Below are 24,535 nucleotides of genomic sequence, written 5' to 3' on the forward strand. Positions count from 1 at the left end.
AATATAGGATTAGGAAAAATAAATAGTGCATTAAATATTGATATGCAGAGGTGGACAAAAGTACATTTATAGTTGTGAGTACATGAAACACAGTTTATTCTTGCATTATTATTTATTAATTATTGTATTATCTCTTTGTATTATAACTATAAATGTACTTTTTCCCATCCCTGTATTTATTCCATTAGTAATATTTTTTAAAAATCTAAAGAGCATTCATTTCTGAAGCAACCCATATTAGTTGTAATTGGAAACCTTTTCTGACAAGATATCCTTGTCCTAAATCACACCCTTCCATTCAGCAGGTGCTTGGTGGTCCCAGGATGTTTCTCAGACTGATTTTTCCCTGAGCTCTTTATGTGATGAAAACCATCTCTCTTTTTCAGGATTGCAAGCCACCTGTTACTGGTTTGAAATTCAACATCTTACCATTTTTTTCTTATTTCATTTTCTCAAGATTTATCAAAATTCTTGTCTTTCTCTTTATTATCTTGATGCTCAAGGACACATTTCTTGTCCTAATCTTTTCAGGCTGAGCAGAGTGATCACCACCAGGACTTTTCTCCATGCAGACCCTCAAAGGCCAGCTCACTTGGTCAATGGGAAGGATGAGCATTACTTGTGGTTACGCCACTCTGTTTATTCAGGGGATTTGAAATGGACCATGAATTTGTCATCATTATCATTGTCAACAACAACAGCAGCATTATAATCAATGGCAAATATAAAATAATATAATATTAAAGTCATGGTTCAGGAGACAGTGATGTATATTATGTTTATCAAGGTATGCTCTTTTAGGATCTTGCCTAGAAATGCCTGGCTACATATTAAAAATTCTGATTCTTGTGGTGTATTTAACTTTTGGCATTTGGATTCAGTAGAATTGTGATCTTATAGACTAATGTTCTGGGATCTAGATATTTACAGTATTATCAGAATAAGTCTTATGTATGTTGAGAATTGTGAACCACTGTGAAAGTATCTGAGGGACAATATTTGTTCCCATATTATTGTCATTATTTTTATAAAGACACAGGTTATACATTTTATTCAGCTAATCTCTCCTCTATATCCAGTGTCCAAAATCACCTCTATTGATTAGTATACTGAGGAATTAAGTAATATATATTAGGATGCTTTTCAAGAAGTTATATTATTTAATAAAGTTTTTTTCTAATATAGATATCTACTCATGCAGATGTTATTTAACCCATTTCTTCATCTCTGATTCACATCAGGAGGAAAACTAAAATAATCATCACCCATCACAGAATAACCCTTTATTTTCATACCATTATTAAGACAACCTTTAGACTTGTTTTTTCCTGATAAATGGGCTTGGTCATCATCCAACAGTCATTCAGTGGGATTATAACCCACTTGGCTAAAACTGAGTGAACTACATTTCTCCATGCCAGTCCCCTTGCCTTCTGGGTTTTGTTTTCTCAGGGAGAAATATCACAGCTCATCAGATTCTGAGTTAATCACATCAGAATGAGCTGTGACTTGGTCATCTCCCATACCCAGATAACCAGAGCTTTTTACAAAACTCCTCCAGAACCACTTTCAAATATCTCTCATGCTTTATAGTTCCTTCACTTAGCAGATGGCATGGCAACACCAGTGTCTCCAAGCCCAGCAAAAAAGTTAACATGGTGCCATGTCTTCCTTTCTAAACTTAAGAAGTAGTTGTCACTGCAGCCAAACTGTGGACTGTAGAGTTACATGCTCCACCTAAAGACATTCAGATCATAGACACACACTCACACTCACACACACTGCCCAAACAAATGCTTATAGTTTGCAAGCCCTATTTAGTTTGTTCTTCTTTATTTTCTTTTACTTTTATCCCTCTATTTCCCCTACCTTCCTGCTCTTAACAACCATTGTTCAAGTCTCTGTTTCTATGTATTTAACCTATTTAGACTGCACAAGTAAGGTCATGCAGCATTTATGTATCTTGCTTACTTAGCTTTAGTATAATGTCCTCCAGGTTTATTCATATTGTTGTAAATGGCAGAATCTCTTTCTTTAAAAAAAATGAATAGTAATCCATTGTATATAGGGTGGGGCAAAAGTAGGTTTACAGTTGGGAGTACAGAAAATAGTTTGTTCTTATATTATTATTCATTAATTATTGTATTATTTTCCATATAACAACTATAATCCTACCTTTGCCTCACTCTGTATACTCAGCATTTCTCATATGAACTATGGATTGCAGTGGTTTCCACACTGCCACTAATTTATTTCCACTAAGTCTCACTGTCACTGGTATAATTCTTTGGAATTTGGATATGACTATATTACTTCCTAGCTTAGAGAATAACATTAACTAAGCATAGCTACCATTCTGAAAGATGAAGTTCAAGTAAATACATGAAAGTGGTACAGAACTAGAGCAGAAAAAGACTATAGGTGTGGTCAAAAACTCCAAGAAGGAGAATTTAGTTTTCTCCACCTCAAAGTAAGAAGCTGGAGCCAGATGTCAGATGGATTCCAGTAACATGATAGAGTGAGCAGGAAACACGGGCCTCTTCTTTCTCCCTGTGATGTCTTTCTTACTTCCTTGCCTTTGCTGTCTCCTCCTCCCATCCTCTCATCCTCTCTCCTTTCTCTTTATTTTATCTCTCCTTTTGCTAATGCTGTCTAAAATAACTTCCTATTGCTGACTGATCTCCTCTTTTTTTTCATTTATCTTTTGTTCTCTTCTTCCTCTTAAACACTCAGTATCATCTGTACCTCAACCCCAATTCCTTCCTTCAGACTCCATAAAATGGTACTTGAACATGGATAGCCTAAAAATTATATTTATTGCTTTATATGTATTCCTTATCATCAACCTAATCATAGAAAAATATTATCTTTTGTATTTTTATTTTTTTAAGATTTTCACTTTTTTAAGATTTTATTTATTTATTTTTAGAGAGGGAAGGGAGGGAGAAAGAGAGAGAGAGAAACATCAATGTGTGGTTGCTGGGGGTCATGACCTGCAACCCAGGCATGTACCCTGACTGGGAATTGAACCTGTGACACTTTGGTTCGCAGCCCGCACTAAATCCACTAAGCCATGCCAGCCAGGTGTATTTTTCTTTAGTCTAAAGGCTATTGAAATTTAATTATAAGTAGTTCATCATTTGGATTTGTTTCTCAATAGATTTTTCTTTCTGGTTAGTGACTCCAAGTAGAATGACAGTGTGCATTGGTGTTTGATGTTGTGAGAATTATGTGAATACTGAAGGGAAATAAACTGAAATACTGCATTTGTTTCATTTTAGCCAAAACACCAAAAGCAATTAATAGCCATCTTCAACCTGTAAGATATATATGAGTAATAATGTGAGAGAAACCACAGGAAAACTTAATGAAAAATATTTTTAAACATAGCAAACAATTTTTTAAAATATGTGTAAATTTAAAAACTGTTACTTAATATTTATAAAAGAAACAGAAATACTCTGACCAGAAATATAATCATGTGAATAAACTTGTGGATATTTAAGTGCAATACATAACTTCAATGAAACACACAAACATATATATACACAAATTATATATATTCTCAAAAGATATTAGATATTGTTTGTGCAGAAAAACATACATATAGAATGACAGATTGCTAGGATAAGAGAGACAATAATCATCTCAAGTTTAATATTCTTTTTAAGATAACAAAACTGACCATTCACAGAAATAAAAAATGAAGAATGAAAGAAAGATAAAAAACTTCCATTCTGAAATTTTGTATACAGAGGAATCCTGGAATCTCGTTTGGTTATAGTTTTGTTTCCCTCCTCCCAGAGGTCATATCAGATATCAAAAAGCTGGCCCTCAGGATAAGTAGTTCTCAAATGCCCTTAGTTCCCCTACAATAGTTATTGATGGCCAGTGATGGTCATTGTAGCTTGGATTATTTGGTTAATTCCATGTACTGCCTGTTACCGAAAGAGAAAAACACTGGAAAGCATGGATAGGATGTGCCCACCTGCACTGGGATAAATGGTGAGTGGCTTCCTGAGGATGAATGTCCATAGATCTTATTCAGAGACAGGATGGGTACTAGAGATGGCAAAGAACACACACAATACTCCATGAGCATAGAAATACAGGTGAATGGTGTTGTATGTCTTTGTATGAGTAGTTCTCAGGGAAGAATACAAAGATTTTGAGTGAAATTGGGTGAAATTTGTGAAAACACAAAACAATTCAATTTCTATGGCCCAAACTTGAACAATGAACACAAGAACAAATGTCAAGAGGAAAATAACATTGTTCTATTCCCTTCCATTAGAGTTATTAAGCTCCGCAGGGAGATGTACAGTTAATGGTAGAATGAGGCAAGGAATTCTGAGGTTTTCCTATCTGAGAGGCCTTGAAAAATTGGGGAGGGACAACAACACAAATCAAGACACATGAATAAGAAATGCCTGTTGGCACATAGGAGGGAAGGTGGAATCATCTATGTAAAAGGGACTCATGAATATATTTTGAAATATGAATGTGATATCAGAAAACTATCACATATAAAGTAGATAAGATTTTGAAATCTTGGAAAATGTTTTTTCCATTTATCTTTTGCCCCTTAATTAAATAGTATGTCATCCTTATGCAGACATTGTGTATTATTGTGTGGGTATATCCTGGATGTAGAGGTGGCAGTATCTAGGTGTCGCAGGGCTTCTGGGTTGCTGTATTAGTTAAGAATATTGAAGAATTTCTGTAAACCTTAACTTAGTGGTAGATGAAGTTAGGAAAACCAAATATTTTATTTTACTCAATGTTGCTTTCTAAGCCTGGTTAATCCATCTACCACTCTCCCCAACTCTACTCACACCACTAGGTCTAACGCTATTATAATCTCCCCCACTGGCCATTGTAACAATGCCTGTTGTGTGGTTGTTAATTGCTGAGTTTTAGAATCACCAACTTGTGGGTAGGTGGAAGAGGTAGGGGAATCCTCATTAAACTGTAAATTCCTGAGCCTCCCACCAGACCAACTGAATTGAAGTATCCAGAGGTCAATACAAGGAATCTGCATTTCCCCTCTCTTTTCAGGTGATTATTATGGGCACTAATATTTGCAAAACACAGTAGCAGAGCACTCTATGGATTCATTTAAAAATGTACATCAAAAGGATTATCTTCCTCTTTACTGGTATCACTTGGCTATGAGACTCAGATGAAATATTTATTTTAGGAGCACACCAGGGTTTACTGCCTCCCAGATGACAGCATCTAAGTAAGAGAAACATTTAAAGCACCATTAGGAAACTAATATTCTCATAAATGTCAGCCAGTGGCAAGACAACAATAATGAACTTTTATTCATTTTATGTACACTTCTTACCTTATCATTCAGAAAAATCAACCAGAATAAAACTATAATTTTAAACCCTAGTATTAACTTAAATCATCCAGGGAAACCCTTAAGTTATACAGATGGGAATCCCCTTCCCTCTTTCTTTTCTTATATCACAGTATGACTTCAACCGTCCTTTATCTCTGGTCAAATGATGAATGATATTTTTTTGACACTTTTTTTTAAAGATTTTATTTATTTATTTTGAGAGAGGGAAGGGAGGGAGAGAGAGGGGGGGAGAGAGAGAGAGAGAGAGGTCAATGCGAGGTTGCTGGGGGTTATGGCCTGCAACCCAGGCATGTACCCTGGCTGGGAATTGAACCTGCGACACCTTGGTTCGCAGCCCGCGCTCAATCCACTGAGCTACGCCAGCCAGGGCGATGAATTTTCTTAAATTTCACATTTTTCTTCAGTGTTCAGAATTTATATTTCAGAATTTTCGTTAGTCTTTCCAAGTTATAGGTTGTTTGAAAGAGAAAAAAAAACTTGACAGTTCCTCACAGCACTATAAGTAGTTTATAGTTGATTAAAATACATTTTTACCCTAAACACCATTTTAAACTCATTTTTAACAAAGTATTTTGTTGTCAGTTTCTGTTCTGCAACCTTGTGGCCTGCATTCTACCTTCAAGCAAACTGTTCATATCTGACATTAATTTTCTTGAGACACATTTGTAAGTAATATATTAATTACAATCATTATGAACACAAAAGAGATCACTCTGCCATATTAAAGAAAAGATTCCACAGGGAACAAGTAGCTTCATCATTAGAAATGTGATTATTTACATCCCAGACAAGATAACTTATTTGTTCCCCTGAGGTGGAATTATCTGACAAATTAAATATCTTTATTTGGATGGCAAGGGATTATGGGAGTTACTTCATGAAATACAAACAGAGGAACTTATATACCTTGAGTCAAATCACTAGCATGATTTTTATTTAACAATTTACTGTGATCTGAATATTTTCTTGCCTACATTCTCAATAAAATTAGTCCCATATTAGACATTGGTTTACACTGCACAGACATTAAGTTGATAGTTTCAAAGTGGGCATAACCTTAAAACAAATGTCCTCATTTCCCAAACGTAAATGTTTATTAACTTTTTTCTTTAAACCTGTGCTTGGCTGGAGTCCTTTTAAAAAATTTACTCAACCGAGTTCAACACTTCTTAGTTGGGTTAGCCATCCTGGGTTTTAAATTTTAAACTCAAATGTTACATATAATAAGTGTTAAGGATATTTAATGCCCAGTATTTAACATCAAACATTACCTGAATAAATAGAATTTTCTATGATTTTTACTGTTTTATTTGAAACTCTCTAAAGAAAACAGATTGGTTCAAATTATTCTTTTTCATAATTAAAATGATGTTTCTTCCTCAGATATAAAATCTCTAAAGGTTTTCATTACATTGTCATGTTTTTATGTTATTAGCATATGTGCCAGACTATATTATGAAAATGTCTGGCATGTGGAAGCAATACTGTATAACAAAACAGTTAAAAATGTAAGCCATGGGTCAGACTAATGTGCTCAAATCTTTTATTTTCTATGGCTTACTTGGTGACTTTGCACAAATTCTTTAACATTCTTTATATCAGTATTATCATTTTAACATTTTCATAATAGGTTGCCACAAGGATTAAGTGAGTCAACCTATAAAGTGCTTAAACCAGTGCTAGGCAGAGTAATATACACACACACACATATGTATATATACATACATATATATAACATTTATATAATAGCTATATAAATGTAGCTATTATTATTTTATTAGTAAGAACTATTATATAGTATAATAATATAATTTTATATTATGTTATATTATTATTTTATTAGGCTCTCAGTAGCTAATTGTGGAATAAATGAGTGAATATGCAAAAACCTTCTTTTTACTGAAATATTTGAAGTTCAGTTTTTATCACAAAATATTTTAACTATGGAGTGTTAATAAAAATTGGAAATTACATTTGATTTTTATCTAATTCCTTTCCTACAAGATAGCTGAGGATCCCAAGGACATGGCCTGGGCAGAGGGGATCTCTCAGCATCAGAGCTGGGTCAGTAGAATGCCTCTTACCATATCCTGGGTTCAGTGCAAAGTCAAAGATGGGGAAGGGAGAAAATCAAGATCTGCCAATCAGAGAATCAGGCCACCAAAAGGGTGGTCCAGAAGCCAAGTAACTGGAGAATCAGGGAGGTAAGAGTAGAAATCAATGGATTAGAGGATATGCCTGAGGTTGTCACTGGGACAAATCCTGGGGCAGGTGTAGCCAACAGATCTGATTCCTGAGCAAGGAGGCCATATTTAAGATGCTGAGGACTGGACCAGGCAGTTTGTGCCTTCCTCACTTCTATTCCTGCTGCACTGCTTAGATTACACCAAATATAACCAGTACTTACTTGTATTTTAGGCTAACACACATACTCCCACCTTTAAAAAATGGCACACTTGTACAACCTTATCACAAAAATTATAAAGCATCTTTCTCAGGAGCAAAACCAATATTTAAATTTCTTTTGAATCAACACATATACCAGAGCACAACAAAATGATAAAATAATCAACAGAAACCAAGGACTAGAGGCTATGGCAGATATTGAATCTAATAATCTGTAAGCATCTCAAAGATTACTTGTGGGAAGAAAAACAAAAGTAACAGAATGAATATAAAATCAATAAAATTGATTTGTATCTGAAATAAGGCATCTTTAGAATCTTATCTGAATCGGATTTTTGCCAAAGAGAGAGGACAGGGAATTCTAGCCTAATTTTGGTAGCAGTATGTTGAATATTCATTTTCTGCAACTGAATGCAATTTGCATAATGTGGGGCCCAGGTCTGTTTGCAGGAACATCCTTCAGGGAACTCGGAAGATTAACAAAAGAGTTTTCCAGCTCACCACAAAGGAAATTCACAACTCACATTTTATTTTCTTTGACAAGATTTCCCAGAATTCTTAAAGAAAACATATCAAATGTTATGGGAGGCCACAGAGAATGTTTCTGCTTAAGTCTGTGTGCATGTGAATATACCTATGCAGATGTTTCTATGTATGTCTGTTCATATGTAGTTTTTTTGATGATGATATTTAACAATGGAGTTTTAAAGAATGTATATGCTTATGTTCTTTCAAATTAGTGTTTTAGGTTTCTTTGGGTATTTTCCCCAAAATTGAATTGTTGGGTCATAGGGCAGTTTCATTCTTAATTTTTTTTAGGATCTCTCTACTGCTTTCCACAGTGGCTGTGTAAATCTGCATTCCTACCAACAGTGCAAAGGGATTCCTCTTTCTCCACATCCTTGCCAGCACTTGCTGTTTGATTTATTAATGGAAACCATTCTGACAGGTGTGAGGTGATATCTCATTGCAACTTTAATTTGTATATATCTGATGATGATTGATGTTGAGCAGCTTTTCATACGTCTATTGGCCATCTGTGTGTCCTCTTTGGAGAAGTGTCCATTCAGGTCCTTTGCCTATTTTTTAATTGGATTGTCTTTTTTGTGTGTTGAATTTTATTAGTTATTTATAAATTTTGGACATACCCCTTATCAGATACATAAGTGAATGTGTTCTCCCATTCTGTGAGTTGTCTTTTTGTTAATAATTTCCTTTGCTGTGCAAAAACTTTTTAGTTTGATAAAGTCCCATATGTTTATTTTTTCTTTTGTTTCCCTTGCCTGAGGATATATACCAAATAAAATATTGCTACAAGCAAAGTCTAAGATTCTACTGCCTGTGTTTTCTTCTAGGATTTTTATGGTTTCAAGTCTTACATTAAAGTCTTTAACCTTTTTTTTGAATTTATTCTTATGTGTGGTGTAACAAGGTGGTCGGTGGTCTAATTTCATTTTTCTGCACTTATCTGTCCAATTTTCCCAGCACCATTATTGAATAAAGTATCTTTAGCCTACAGAATGTGCTTGATTCCTCATTCAAATATTAATTGACTATAAATTTATGGATTTATTTCTGGGGTTTCTAATTTGTTCCATTGATCTATATGCCTGTTTTTATGCCAGTACAAGGCCGTTTTGATTACTATGGCCTTATAGTATAGTTTGGTATTAGGTAGCATGATTCCTGTAACTTTATTCTTCTTTCTTAAGATCACAATTGCTATGCGAGGTCTTTTGTGGTTTCACACACATTTTTGAAATATGTATTCTAATTCTGTGAAATACATCATTGGAATTGATAAGAATCGATTACATGATAAGAATTCCCATTGCAGCATTATTTACTATGGCCAAGATATGAAAGCAACCCAAGTACCTACCAATGGATGAGTGGATAAAACAACTATGGGACATTTACACAATGGAATACTAATCAGACATAAAAAATAAGAAAATATTAACCTTTGTGACAGTATTGATGGACTGGAGATCATTATGATAAGTGAAATAGACCAGTCAGAGAGAAACAAATACTATATGTATTTGTTTATATGTAGAATCTAATGAACAACATAAACTAACAAGTAAAATAAAGACAGACTCAGATAGAGAGCAGGATGACAGCTGTGGTAGAGGGGAAGGGCTAGGGGGTAGAAGGATTAGCAAAAAGAAAAAACTCATGGACATGGATAACAGTGTAGTGATTATAGAGGGGAGGGTGGCATAGGGGTAACAAATGTTAATGGAAAAAATAAAAAAGGAAAGAAAAAAAAGAATGTATATGATGATGGCTTGCAAACCCAAATAATAGCATTTTTCTTTGAGGCACTATCTTTAATCTATTGATTTTTGCTCAAAGGATAATAGAAAAAAATAGTTTAATTTAAGTCTCTATTGCTGAAACCTGAGGCAGAAGTGAATTCTAATAGCATTATAATGTATGAATACAGCATATCTGAATGCAAATTATTGGCAAATAGTAAATATTCCAGAAGAGGTTATATGGCTCGAAAAGTGCTCAACTTCTGTTGATATTAACACAAAATGAGGAGACTTACTCAGAGTTAAAAGAAATTTACATTTTGATATTACAAGTATTTTCCTAGAAAAATGTTTATACAATTTGAACTCTTATTTAAAAAGAACTACTCCTTTTAAATTTGTCTCTTTTCTATTTAGAAATCACAATTACTTTTTATTTTTATAAAATAATATTTTTGCTTAAATATCATCACATTTATTTTTTCTTTTATTTTTTATTTTAATTGTTGTTCAAGTACAGTTTTCTGTCTTTTACTCCCATCTCAGCCCACCCCCCAGCCTTCCCCACCTCCCTCCCATTTCTGCCCCCCACCCCTAGTTTTTGTCCATGTATCCTTTATACTTGTTCCAGTAAACCCTTCCCTTTTTCCCCTGAAATTCCCTCCCCTCTCCCCTCTGGTCACTATCAGCCTCTCCTCTATTTCAGTGTCAGGTTATATTTTGCTTGTTTCTTTGTTTTGTTGTTTAGGTTCCTGTTAAAGGTGAGATCATATGGTATTTGTCTTTCACTGCCTGGCTTATTTCGCTTAGCATAATGCTTTCCAGTTCCATCCATGCTGTTGCAAAGGGTAGGAGCTCCTTCTTTCTTTCTGCTGCATGGAATTTCATTGTTTAAGTGTACCATAGTTTTTTGATCCATTCATTTACTGATGGGCACCTAGGTTGCTTCCAAAATTTGGCTATTGTAAATTGTGCTGCTATGAACTTTTGGGTACATAGGTTCTTTTGGATTGGTGTTTCAGGGCTCTTAGGGTATAATCCCAGCAGTGGAATTGCTGGGTCAAAAGGCAGATCCATTTTTAGTTTTCTTAGAAAATTCCATACTGTTTACCATAGTGGTTGTACCAGTCTTTTATAAGACACTATCTAAATATATTTCTAAATAGAAACAAAAAGATCACATTGACATTAACTCAAAATTTTTCAATTTTCTATGAACTAGGTCACTTTTTAAAATATGCAAATACACATATTAAGAGGCAATATCACTTTTCTGCTTGATATGCTGATATTAACAAAACTGATAAATAATGAATAAACAGCTCTTACATCACTGTAGTACAGACCAAAAATGTCATAGTCAATGGACACAGAATTTTCTTATTTTGTTATTGCTGCTATTGTTATTTTGCAAACATTGAATGAAGGACCAACACCTTTTGCGTGTTACTTACTGATGGGTAGAGGTAACCTTCTCCATTCATGGCTATGTACAACCCTGTCTTCACTCCCTGGATGGCAACAACACGCAGTCCCACTGGTATGAGGTTGAATAGTGCTGAAAAGATAAACATGTTCTGTCACAAATGGGCAGAAAGAAGCAAAGCACTGCCATTACTGTTCTCTCTCTCATTTATTTTATTTAAGAAACATCATCTCTGTTACAAACTTCTGAGAAGTCCCAATTAACTAAGTTTATTTCTCTTTAAATTAAGAAGTTTCTGCTATGAATAAAATTGGCACTAGAACTTCAGTTTGCAGATCTTTTTAACAGTCTTCCTACAGTATTTTGAAGAGCTGGTGGAAAAATGAAAAGAATCAAGCTTGTCATCATACTTCTGGTATCACAGACTCTGACACCACTTGATACCAAAAGTAAATAGCTGTGAAGTTTCTCAAAGAGTAGAATTTTAAAAGTCCAAGCTGGCTGTTTATTCTGGTCTTTCATGCAGAAGGTACACTTTATCATTACAATGGAGGATAAGTCAGAGTTAAAAAGGTAATTCCAAAACTCAGTTACCCTTGCTGAACCAACATGATACACTATCAGAGCCCAGAAAAGATGTGCATGTGCTAATGTGTTAAATTTAGAAAGAACTAATCAAACTGAATGCAATGTGCATTTTAGAAATTCTATTTTCTTTATTAATATTTCATAGAACTATGAGTGCAATCTAAAATGAAAGAGGGAAAAGTGCTTAGTTTTACCTGTCATAGAGATAAAATTTTGTTTGCTCCATGTTTTGTTTCTTACCTTATTGACAAAAAGTATTTTTATATTTTTTACCTACTGCATAAACCAATGTTATATTGATTTTTTAAAAAGTCTTAACATTTCTTTAACACATTTCCATGCCAGTGTCCCAAGTTGACTATTTAATGTGTATTCTAGCATCATTTTTAGTAATAATTTGATGACTTGGGAGACTATATTTTTGATATCTTTATAAGAGAACTATTAATTATTCACAGTGAGGTTGTCTGCTTCCATAAAAGTTATTTTTAAATTCACATCTAATTCTGAGCAATAGGACCATGCCAGAATGGACAATGTAGCAGTAAAATGTTGAAATAAATGTATAAATAAAATATTTTCAGGTTTAGGCTGTCAACTGTATTTCACAAAAGACAAATAATTTAAAAAATGTGAGCAATTTTTATTTTGATTTATGGGTCTACTTAGTACGTGGCTAAAAATGGACTCTATAAATTGGGCTTGATTTAATTTGCAGGCATATATATATTTTTTGGTCAGGGTGGAGAAAGTTAACAGCTTCTCTTCCAGGTATTGCATGTTACTGATCCCAATACCCAAAGATGTCTGTGTTACATAAGTGATAAAAGAAAAATGGCAGGCCATGGCTGTAGATAATTCTCTCTAGAAGAATACTCAGGGGAGTATATGGTTAGGTAGATTATTAGCTTTCATAATGCAAATTAATATTGGATTATCTTCCATAGGATTCTAGGGGTTTATGATATCCTTATAGAGGAATGAGGCTTATGGTTGCTTGTTTGTATTATTTAATATTAAACATGAGTGTGGAGTTGGTGGTTACTATGAGGTACTTGTGCCATTGTAACCCTCAGTATTCCTTCTTTGTAGAAGACCTTTCTAGAGGAGGATTTTCACTCTCCTCTAGAACATGTGCACTGTTCTGTACTTTGAAAGGATGTGCACCAAGATAATTCCTGATTATAGGCAAAAGGTTTTTGGAGAAAACATATTTGTATGTTTGCTCATGCAAAGTAGTCCAACCTAACCTATTTAAACTTAATTATTCTAAACTTTATACCCCTTAATGGTATTTGTAAATTCCACATATTTGGTATAGACCAGATGGTACAATTCTAGAATATAAGTGAACCATGGTCTCACCAAAATAATAAGACATGGGAAAGATAAAAAATATTGAAGATAGTCTAAAATGTCCACACTAAAAAATGCCACTCTGAGTTTTTCTTCCAGAAATTTGTTTTGGAGCTGAATTATAAATATAAGTTATTATAATTTATAAAATGATAATAAGTGAATACAATGGATGTGGAAGTCCCTTCAGATCTGACCATGATGGACCCATGGTGCTAATTTAAACCAGAGAGCCCCACATTAATTGGCACATTATTATTTTTTCATTCTTTTTGTATTGTACACAATTATAAAGCAATGTCACAAAGCTTAGGGGAGTAATAATAATGAAGAAGTCCATGCTATTTTGTTTATTCTATGGAATACTCTGGTTCTCTACATCATAATGACTTTCAAGTCTGGCTGTACTTTAAAATTAGGACAGCCCTACCCAATCCCAAACTAAATCAGAATATCAGGAAGTGAGTTTAGGGCATAAATTTTTTTTGAAAGCTCCTCAAATGACTCTGAAGTATAGCCAAGATGAGAACCACTATCTTAAGGCTTGTGGGGTGGTGGTCACTTTGAGCTATTGGCAATTTTTAGCACATCAAGCTATTATGTTAGGAATTTCTCAGATGAGAAGGACTGGTTTGTTTGAGGTTTTAACATTGCTATAGGTACTAGCACATTGATATTTCTATAATGCTATTCTGCTTGCAGTATCTATTAAGTCAAATAACTAGAACAATGTACTTTAGCAGCATAGAAAAACCCCAGGGCATCCCCAAGAGTAAATTAGGGAAAGTAAACCACTCCTCAATCAAATACCCTAGTTCATGGTGATGATGATGTTTAGTTAACAGAAGGAAATTCTATGGATTTTAAAGAAGTTTACCCTTGAAAATGAGTGTAAGTCATGATGTAATCAGGGTGTTCACTTCATTCTGTGAAAGATCTTTCCAAGGTATGCGGAAGCCAATGATAAACATTCAAGTTGCTACAGTATCCCCTCTATTAGGACAATTATCCACCATCAACCCTTTTCTTGCCATTTTTCCTTCAAGAGATTTCTAAATCTCAGGCCAGCAACACTGGGAAGACATATGTATCAGGTTCATCTGCCTGCTGGCCTTCTTCTTCTTCTGAACTCATAAAATTTTGACAAATGCAGCTTAGCAGAGTGGTTCTGACTTTATTTAGTTCTAAATAATTTCATGTTTAGTAGTGAGATATGTTTTGAACTCAAATCATAAAGATTTGAAGGTTTAAGCCTCAGGTTTCTTATTTGGTAATTTTTGGGTAGCATCAGGGAAACTTTGGGGATATTTTTTCATTATTTTTCTTCCTTATGGATCACCAATCCTTGTTTTGTGTTCAGAGAATTATCAAAAACTAAAACACATTGTTGAATAATTATATCACACCTTTTGTCAAATCACAAGGACAGTGGTCTAATTAGGATCTGTCAGTATCTCTAATGCTCACCCTCATTTAAGAATACCTGTCTGTACTAACAATTTCCTTATTCTTAAGACTACTGCAAGGAACCAGAGAAAAAAATATCTTAAAATTCATCCTAAAAACTGTACATTTCAATTCAAAATCTGATAGTACACAAAAGTAGAGTTAATTAGTAATTATTTTTGCTTTTATAAAGCTACTATAATTCTGCCAAATTTTATTAAATTTTATAGTTGTACAATTTTTATAGCCTTTTGAGAACAGAACTTGCATCTCACCCTACTTTATACTATTCTGCTATCTTTGCAAATGTTGAAATGGTAAGAAAACTGACCTAACTGGATCAAATTACACAAAAAAGGAATGTAACTTGTAAGAAAAAGAAGCTGTGGGCCAGATCTTTGTGTAGGAATTTAAGTCTCTCAAGAGAGAACACTAAAATTTGGTTTTGATTTGCTTTTAAACAGGTGTTCCTGTTCCTGCTTCATGCACAGTGCTGTTCCTCATCAGCATTTAGGGAGATAAGAGATGATTTCAAGAGTTACTCACAGATTCTGTTGCTTCTAATACAGTTACAAAATAGTATGAAAAAAACCTCATACATTCAGAGAACAGGAGGTCAAGTATCTTTTAGTATCTGAGATTTCCAGTTTAGTGTTGAATATCATTCAGGTAGCCAGATATAATCAAGTATGTATGTAAACAATGTCTACATATCCATTTTCACACTTTAGGAAATATTGTGCCACTTATTCAATTCTGAAGCAAAATGTTTTTAAAAGACAACATCTACTTGACCATTCTGAATTTGATATTGATTGTCATCATTAAAAGTAACTACCATATTTGGCACTATAAAAACCAAAGAAGGTAAGAAAAAAATTCACAAAACCTTTATTTGAAGGAAATTATTTTCCCAAGAAGTCCAACTACACAGCATTTTCATACAACTATATTTTAATCCTTTTTTGAAAACTTGTCATAATAGGTGACACCATCCTCTAGTCTGTTAGGTCAGTGTGTCATAGATCTTAGAATAATCAGAGTTATGTAAAACCAATCCACATACTCTGCCAGATTGTGGCCAAAGGAAATCAGAGAGCATTGAAGACATCAGAACTTAAGAATCTCTAAAAGTTCATGACCACCACAACTGTAACACATAAGTAAAACAAAACACCTTTTGTCAAAGAATGGGTAAGGTAAAGGCAAGGAAAAAAAAACCCTTGAGCAGATAGATATACAGGTGAGCTTGAACCAGAAGAAACTGACATTTTTAGTAGGTCAAATGCAGTCAAGTACTAATAATTTTAAGGTTCAACCTAATACCAAAATCCTAACAAGTAAAAAATGACATTGGTATTATAATGAAAATAACTCCTCTTTATTTCCTGTGTCTGAATTAATTTACCTTTTTTCTTAAAAAAAGGAAAGTAAAAATAAATTGATGAATATGATAAAGAAAAGTTTAAAAATATAAGGGCAATATAACAGACACAAAAAGAGAAAAAGATTAGAAATTGAAAAAGAGTAAAATGTAGATAAACAACAAAAAATTTTAAAGTAGAAAGAAAAGTAAAAATAAAGCAATATCCAAAGTTTAAAAAATAAATATCATGGCTATAAAAATATTGATATTTCACATAGTAGCAACAAATGAAAAAGAAAGTGTATTTCATATTATTAGGTGCCCTCAGAATCAGTATTATTGAAAAGTGGATTACTAGAATTTAAAATACAAAATGTCTATAATTTGTTTACATGCATTCAAATCCTACCTTCTTTTCATGGAATGAAAAGAAGAAATAATACATAGAGAATAAATGATAAATGGATGAAAAGGCTCAGATCCGTTCCTGATCCACCGGTAATATATGATTAAACACTTCTTTTTAAAAAATATCTTTTACTGTTGTTCAATTACAATTGTCCTCATTTTTCCCTATTACCCTCCCCTGCCCCACCTCCCTCCTACCTTCAGCCCCCTCCACCCATTGTCTTGTCCACGGGGCCTTTATACATATTCCTTGACTTGACCTATCCCTTTCTAATGAAATCAGTTTTTGCTTTTCACTAATTTTCCTTAGCAGTAGCAAGTGTGTGTAAAACTGATATGCTAAATTAAAAGAAATCAGAATCTTGTATAAACAGAAAATGGGGAAAAACCATGGACAATTGAATAAGGAAGGATACCAGAATAAAATTACAAAGAAAAATTATATATAAATAAATAGTAAAATGAAGAAAGACATTAATACAATAGGAGGCATGTGGCTTTTACTAAAACATGTCACATACCCAGTTCTATAACATAGTTAAACACTATATACACTATATATTAGAGGTACACAGCTTTCCTGTCCTCTCTATAAAGATTGATCTTTTCTTGCTGAATGCCAAAAATATTAAAAATTAAATTTTTTATTATTTAAAATAATCCTTGTAGCTTTTGCATTTTCATAATAATCATTAATATGCTATAGGTCTGATAAAAATAACACTTCCAAAATAAACATGTAATCAACTTCTATCTGCATGCTCTCATGTAGTTATTTGACTTTTATGGCCCTGAGGTTAAAAGTAACAATAATATGTGAGTTATAACAATTGTTGGAAAAACTCAAAATAATAAAAATATCTTTTGTTATACTATTAATATTTTCATCTATGTGGTCCAAGTAGAATTGTGAAAGTCATTCTACTATGTAACATTGTAAAAATGAGTGAACATAACCAAATATTTGCAAATGTACTTTTAAAAATCATTTAAGTAGCAGTGTATCGTCTACCAACCATGTTAACTGGAGGCCTGAGGTTGTCACTTACTAGAATTAGTGCTGTCATCCTTGGTTCCATCGAGAGTTCCATCAGGGTGCATTTGCAAGTAGTAGCCTTGCCTGCAATATAACCTTGTCACTATACCCTTGAGCTGGGGATCTGAAAGGCAAACATAGTTATCATAAGCCTCACATGTGTCAAATTTTTTTCTTTTCTGTTTTATTTTATTTTTCAGAAATAAGAGGATATTTTATAGAAGAACAGTCTTATATCTTCTGTCTCTCAGACTTCCCTGTATTTATCAAACTTGAAGTATACTAATCATAAAAGGTGAAGAATATGCTGTTATAAGCTGCATTTGCTAGCTGCATAAAATAAATCATTTTATTAAACTAATACATGTGTTAAATTTTTAGTTAAAACAATTAAACTACTTACTCCATTAGTTTAATTATTACTGAAGTCCTAAACTAATTAATTTAATAGTTTAAGCTAATATCATTCAGGATGGCAGTACAAGGGTTTTACAAACTTCTGGCTCAAACAAACCATATTAAAGGTTTTTTAATGGATTTTTAAACTTAATTTAATAAATAATCCCCAAACATGAAAAACATATATTAAAAAAAAGTTCATGCTAGAATTCTGATAAAGCCCCAGTATGGAAAATGTTTCCTTGATGTATAAAGGGTCACCCTGAGTTGAATGGAAGAATCATAGGAAAATGGGAAAATTGACTTCTGAACTCAGGGAGAGAATCCATAACAAACCTACACTGTGAGGTCAGCTCTGACAACAATCTGGACAAATCAGACAAATTAAATAGATAATCTCATTTTTAATAGAAAAAGGAGAGTTAAATTATACAATGTGGTTTTTGATTCTTGGCCAAAAGGTCTTGAGGTAGAGCACAATGAAAGTTTATTAAAACAATAAGGGAAATTGCATAATGACATTCTCATTTAATGATTCATTGAAAAGATAACCACTATAGTGATCCAGTGCTTCAAAAACAATTAGTTATACCTTTGAAAAAAATATTTGCATGTGGCTTTTCTAAGGCTATTGCCAAATCAAACTAGATTTGTGGGGTATCATAATCCTCGCCATGGCAACTGGCATCTCCACAACTGCTGAATGGGATATGCAAATGTGATCATGCTGTCAAACCAATAGGATGTTACAGAATGATGAAGTCTAATATCTTGTAATTGATAGAAAAATTGTAGTCACCTCTCTAAGTCATCTTCTACCATTACCCCCACTGGGGAGGTGTACATACAATATAATATACAGATTTATATCATAGACTTGTACATCTGAAACCTATATAATTTTATTAATCATGTTACCCAAATAAAGTCAATAAAAATAATAAAAAATAATAATCTTTTATATATTACAAGTTAAAAATTGTGGGCTTGCAAAAAGCTGAACACAAAATACATATGCAAAAATAATACAAAAAGAAAGCTGTTCAAAACCAGAATATTCTTAGCCTTTGTTTAGTGCTTTAAAATTTTTTAAAAATGCAAGCCCTGGTTGGCCGTAGCTCAGTGGATTGAGCGCAGGCTACGAACCAAAGTGTCACAGGTTTGATTCCCAGTCAGGGCACATGCCTGGGTTGCAGGCCATGACCCCCAGCAACCACACATTGATGTTTCTCTCTCTCTCTCTCTTTCTCCCTCCCTTCTCTCTCTAAAAATAAATAATAAATAAAATCTTTAAAAATTTTTTTAAATGCTAATATCTGTTTCTTTGTGCATCTGATAAAACTAATAATTTGAAAATGACTTCATGGTACACAGATTTTCTTCAAAGATAGTATAGTATTATAAAAATGTGAAAAATAATGCATGAACACCACAATACCATAAACCAGTGTGATTAGACATTCAAGTATAAGTACTTTTAGAAGGCTGGGATTTTAAAAAGAAACATCTAAGTGATTATTAGATTGTGTTACATATATTGCTTTTTCTGTAGTATATAACTTTAAAATATCACATCATTCCAAGATATTCATGAGTGAAAAAAATTACTCTTACACCTTAGACTTCCCAACACTCAGTAAAACCTGACTGGGCAATCAGCCCTCTAAGTACTAAGACCTTCTTTTTTTTTAGGTTTGCTGCATCAGATTTTTGCTTGTCACTGGAAATGGAGCACAGAAGAGATCAAAAGCAAAAAGGCAGGAGAAGGGGGATAAATTCTTAATTGCCATGAAAACATAAAATTTTGAGATTGACAGTTTTTCTATAGAACCTTTATGTTCTGAATTACTTATACTAAACAGTGGTCTATTTTACCTACTATATCTTCTGAACTTCAATGAACTATGTCAGGCAAATCAATAAGAAGATGCAAACTTCCTCACACCTATACAAAGAGAACCCTTCTTTTATGTTTTTTTTTCTATATTATTAAGAAGAAAGCCTAAGAGCATAACAAGTAATGTAGAGCAAAGGGAACCCTCATGCACTTTTGGCATAAATGTAAATTGGTGCAAGCATTGTAGAAAAAAATTATGGAGGTACCTCAAAAAATTAAAAATTAAACTACCATATAATATAGCAATTCCACTTCCGGGTATTTATCTGAAGAAAATGAAACCAGGACCTCAAAGAGATATCTGCATCCCCATTCTTATGGATTGCATCATTATTCACACTATGTAAGATATGGAAACAACTTGTGCCCATTAACAAGTAAATATGTATACACACAAACACAACAATGAAATATTATTTAGCTTTAAAAGAAAGAAAATCTTGCCATTTATGTCCCTATGGATGAACCTAGGGACATCATCCTAAGAGGGCCTTATTTTACTAAACCTCATTTCTGATAAGGAAACTTAAGTAAAACAAGAAATTGTGTTTTTCAGCTTTCATTTAATTCAAGAAAACCTACAAAATAAATTTCTATTTATCTAGTATCACATTATTTGATATTTTCTGTTTCAAAACCATAATAACATCAATTGTGTTCTTCTCAGGTGTCAGGCACTGTTCTAAGCACATTACAATATTAACTCATTGCATTCTCACCACAAATTACTTAATAGGAAGTCCTTTTTGAAGATTGAGCTTCACTTCTGAAGGAAGTGAAGTCAGGGGCAATTAAGTGATTTAACAAATAATACATAACTAATAAATGCAAAGCTGGGATTTAACATGACCCTACCCACTTAACTAGTACACTATATTGCCTCTCTAAACTCAACAATTGAATTAAACCATTCTAAAAACCTAAAATAAAAATCAAACCATTTGGTTTGTTTTCTTAATCTAGGTTTGTAAAGATCAACCATATCTGTACCTAAACCCCAATCCTGCATGACTGAAGCTAAATCTGTGACATAAAGCAATCACATTCAGACAGAAAGGATCAAAGTTCTTGAAAATCTAGTCTAAGATCCACCCGTTTTTTCACTGGCTGCATTCCAATAAGCCATGCAATGATTCCAATAAATCTCGCTACCCAAACAGGATTGAGCAATACATTTAAAAAAATCATATACCATAATCAACTGGGATTCATCCCAGGGATGCAAGGGTGGTACAATATATACAAAACAATAAATGTAATACTCCACCTAATATAAAAGACAAAAACTACGTGGTCATACCAATAGATGCTGAAAAAACATTTGATAAAGCATAACACCCATTTATGATAAAAAATACTCAGCAAAGTGGGACTAGAGATAGCATGCCTCAAAGTAACAAAGACCATATATGAGAAACCCAAAGCCAACATCATTCTCAACAGGCAAAACCAATAAGCTTTCCCTCTAAGATCAGGCATAAGACAAGGGTGTCCAATATCACCACTTCTATTCAACATAGTATTGGAAATTCTAGCCACGGCAATCAGATAAGAAAAAGAAATTAAATATATCCGAATTGGAAAGGAGGAAGTAAAGCTGTCACTGTTTGCAGATGACATGATAGTATACATAGAAAACCCTATAGACTCCACCAAATAACTACTCGACTTAATAAGTGAATTTGGCAGAACAGTGAGATACACTGTCAATATTCAGAAATCGAAGGCATTTTTATACCAACAATAAAATATCAGAAACAGAAATTAGGAAAAAATCCCATATATGATAGCAACAAGAAAAATAAAATACTAAGCAGTAAACTTATCTAAGGAGGTTAAAGACCTATACTCAGAAAACTAAAGAACACTGAAGAAAGAAATTAAAGAAGACACAAATAAATGGAAGTATATACTGTATTCACGGATTGGAAGAATTAACATCATTAAATTGCCCATACTACCCAAAGCAATCTATAGATTCAAGGCAATTCCTATCAAAATATCAATGACTTATTTCACAAACCTAGATCCAATATTTCAACAATTTGCAAGGGTTGAAAAATGACCCTAAATAGCCTCAGCAATTTTGAGAAGAAAGAACAAAGTAGAAGGGATAACAATTCCTGATATCAAATTATATTGCAAGGCCACTGTAATCAAAACATTCTGGTACTGGCATAAGAACAGACACATAAACCAATGGGACAGAATAGAGAGCCCAGAAATACACCCATGTCAATATAGTCAGTAAATATTTGACACAGGAGGCAGGAACACAAAATGGAGTAAAAGTAGGTTCTTCAATAAATGGTGTTGGGAGATGTGAACAAGTACATGCAAAAAAATAAATAAAGCTAGACCACCAATGTATACCATACAACAAATAAACTCAAGATGGATAAGAGACTTAAATATAAATCATGATGCCATAAAAATTCTAGAGGAAAACATAGGCAGGAAAATTTCTGATATCCCACACAGCAGTATTTTCACCAATACACCCCCTAGGGCAAGGGGTATAAAGAAAACAATGAACAAGTGGGACTACATCAAACTAAAAAGTTTCAACACAGCTAAAAAAAATCAATAAAATGGACAGTGTATTAACCATAAGGGAACACATATTTGCCAATGATACCTCAGACAAAGCTTGATCTCAAAAATATATAAAGAACTCCCACAACTCCACACCAGGGAGGCAAACAATCCAATTATAACATGGGCAAAGGACCTAAACAGACACTTATCCAAAGAGGACATAAAGAGGGCCCTTAGGCACATAACACAATGCTCAATGTCAGTAGCTATTAGAGAGATTCAAATTAAAACAACAATCAGATACCATTTCACACAAGTCAGAATAGCTATCATAAACAAATCAACAAACAAAAAGTTCTGGCGAGATTGTGGAGAAAAGGGAAGCTTAGTACACTGTTGGTGGGAATGTAGGCTGGTATAGCCACTGTGGAAAACAACATGGTATTCCCTCAAAAAACTAAAGATGGAACTGCCTTTTGATCCTAGGATTCCACTTCTGGAATTATACCTTAAGAGTCCTGAATCACCAAGTCAAAAGAATCTATGCATCCCAATGTTCATAGCACCATTATTTACAATAGCCAAATGCTGGAAACAGCCTAAGTGCCCATCAGTAAATGAGTGGATCAAAAACTGTAATACATTTACACAATGTATTACCATATAGTAGAAAGAAAGAAGGAACTCCTACTCTTTGCAACAACATGGATGGAACTGGAGAGCATTATGCTAAGTGAAATAAGCCAGGCAGTGAAAGAAAAATACCATATGATCTCACCTATAAGTGGAACCTAATTCAGAAAACAAACAAATGAGTAAAATATAACCAGAGATTTGGAAATAAAGAACAAACTGACAGTGACCAGAAAGGAGGTGGGAAGGTGTAACAGGAAAAAAAAGGAAGGGGCAAACAAAGGAACATGAATAGAGGACGCATGCGTATGGACAATGAGGGGGGATTGACTGTGGGATTGAGGAAGGGTATAGGGTAGAGGACAGCAATCAGGAAAAAGGCAGAACAGTAACTGAACAACAATAATAAATTGTTTAAAGCTAAAAAAAAAAAACCCTCTCTACCGATGAAACCCTCACCCAAATTACAAATATAATACTGTAAGTTTAAATTTGCTCCAATATTATTTTCACCTCAATTCTCTCAACTCCAATTCCATCCAAAAGGTATTTTTATCCCAGATATGACTATTCTTATTAACAGTATTTGACCCTTAAAGATTAAGACCATGCTTGCCTTTTTTTATTCCACCCAGTTCCTACTGGGTTCACAATCTCCCTCATTCTTTTTCTTTTTTTCCATTTTCACTGCTCGCAGTAGTTAAGCGCCTCAGGGTCTCTTTTAGGGAGTGTTTCTATCTGCACTATGCCTGTTCCAATCCATCAAATCCAGAAATACATAGGAACACTTTGCTGCAGGCTCAATTACTCACAAACCCCACAGCAGTGGGGCCTCAACTTACCCACCAGGCTTTGTTTTCTACTGCTCCCACACCATTCCCTGCTTGTAGCCCAACCCAGGTCACTGTGGGCTGCCTACAAATATTCTACAATCTTCCACAGTTATTCCATTCCCTTAACCTTACCTGTCTTAAATATGGTTAACTGTGTAAAGATACCTTTGCACATCTGTGCACACACAACCACTCGCATATATCTTTGTGTAATTAACTCTTCTTCCTCTTTCTCAGTTCGGCTCTATCAGCACTTCTCTACTGCACTTTCCTAATACCTCAGACAAGGTTAGATTCCTCCTTGAGGAATTCCTCCTTTTATGGCATCATTTTCATAGGTGTAACATCGTTTAAACATCAAATTTATTTCATTTTGAAATGTTTTTAATACATTGCAAGATACATAATGCAATCTACATCCAAAAGATTAAACTGATTTAGTATTTTTCTTTATAATTTGTGGTTTAATTCCACATTTATTTGTTCAATTATTATAATTGATATCAGTCTCCAAACAGGAATGTAAGTTTCAAAAAGAAAATTTAAATATATGGTATTGCTCACCATT

The 24,535-nt window shown here is 33.7% G+C and overlaps 1 protein-coding gene across 2 annotated transcripts in view; it reads right to left on the reverse strand.

The window, feature by feature from the left end:
- Positions 1-24,535, reverse strand: part of FGF14 (fibroblast growth factor 14) — a 717,766-nt gene that overhangs the window by 136,043 nt on the left and 557,188 nt on the right. For both annotated transcript variants that reach the window (XM_045821878.1, XM_045821879.1), the window contains exons 2-3: positions 17,681-17,791; positions 11,496-11,599 (exon numbers count right to left, since the gene is read on the reverse strand). In XM_045821878.1, the coding sequence (XP_045677834.1) occupies positions 11,496-11,599; positions 17,681-17,791 (215 nt within the window). The remainder of the gene's footprint in view (positions 1-11,495; positions 11,600-17,680; positions 17,792-24,535) is intronic.

The sequence above is a fragment of the Phyllostomus hastatus genome, unplaced genomic scaffold (assembly GCF_019186645.2).
Source record: "Phyllostomus hastatus isolate PE091 unplaced genomic scaffold, TTU_PhHast_1.1 phas_scaffold_46, whole genome shotgun sequence".
NCBI classification, from domain to species: Eukaryota; Metazoa; Chordata; class Mammalia; order Chiroptera; family Phyllostomidae; genus Phyllostomus; species Phyllostomus hastatus.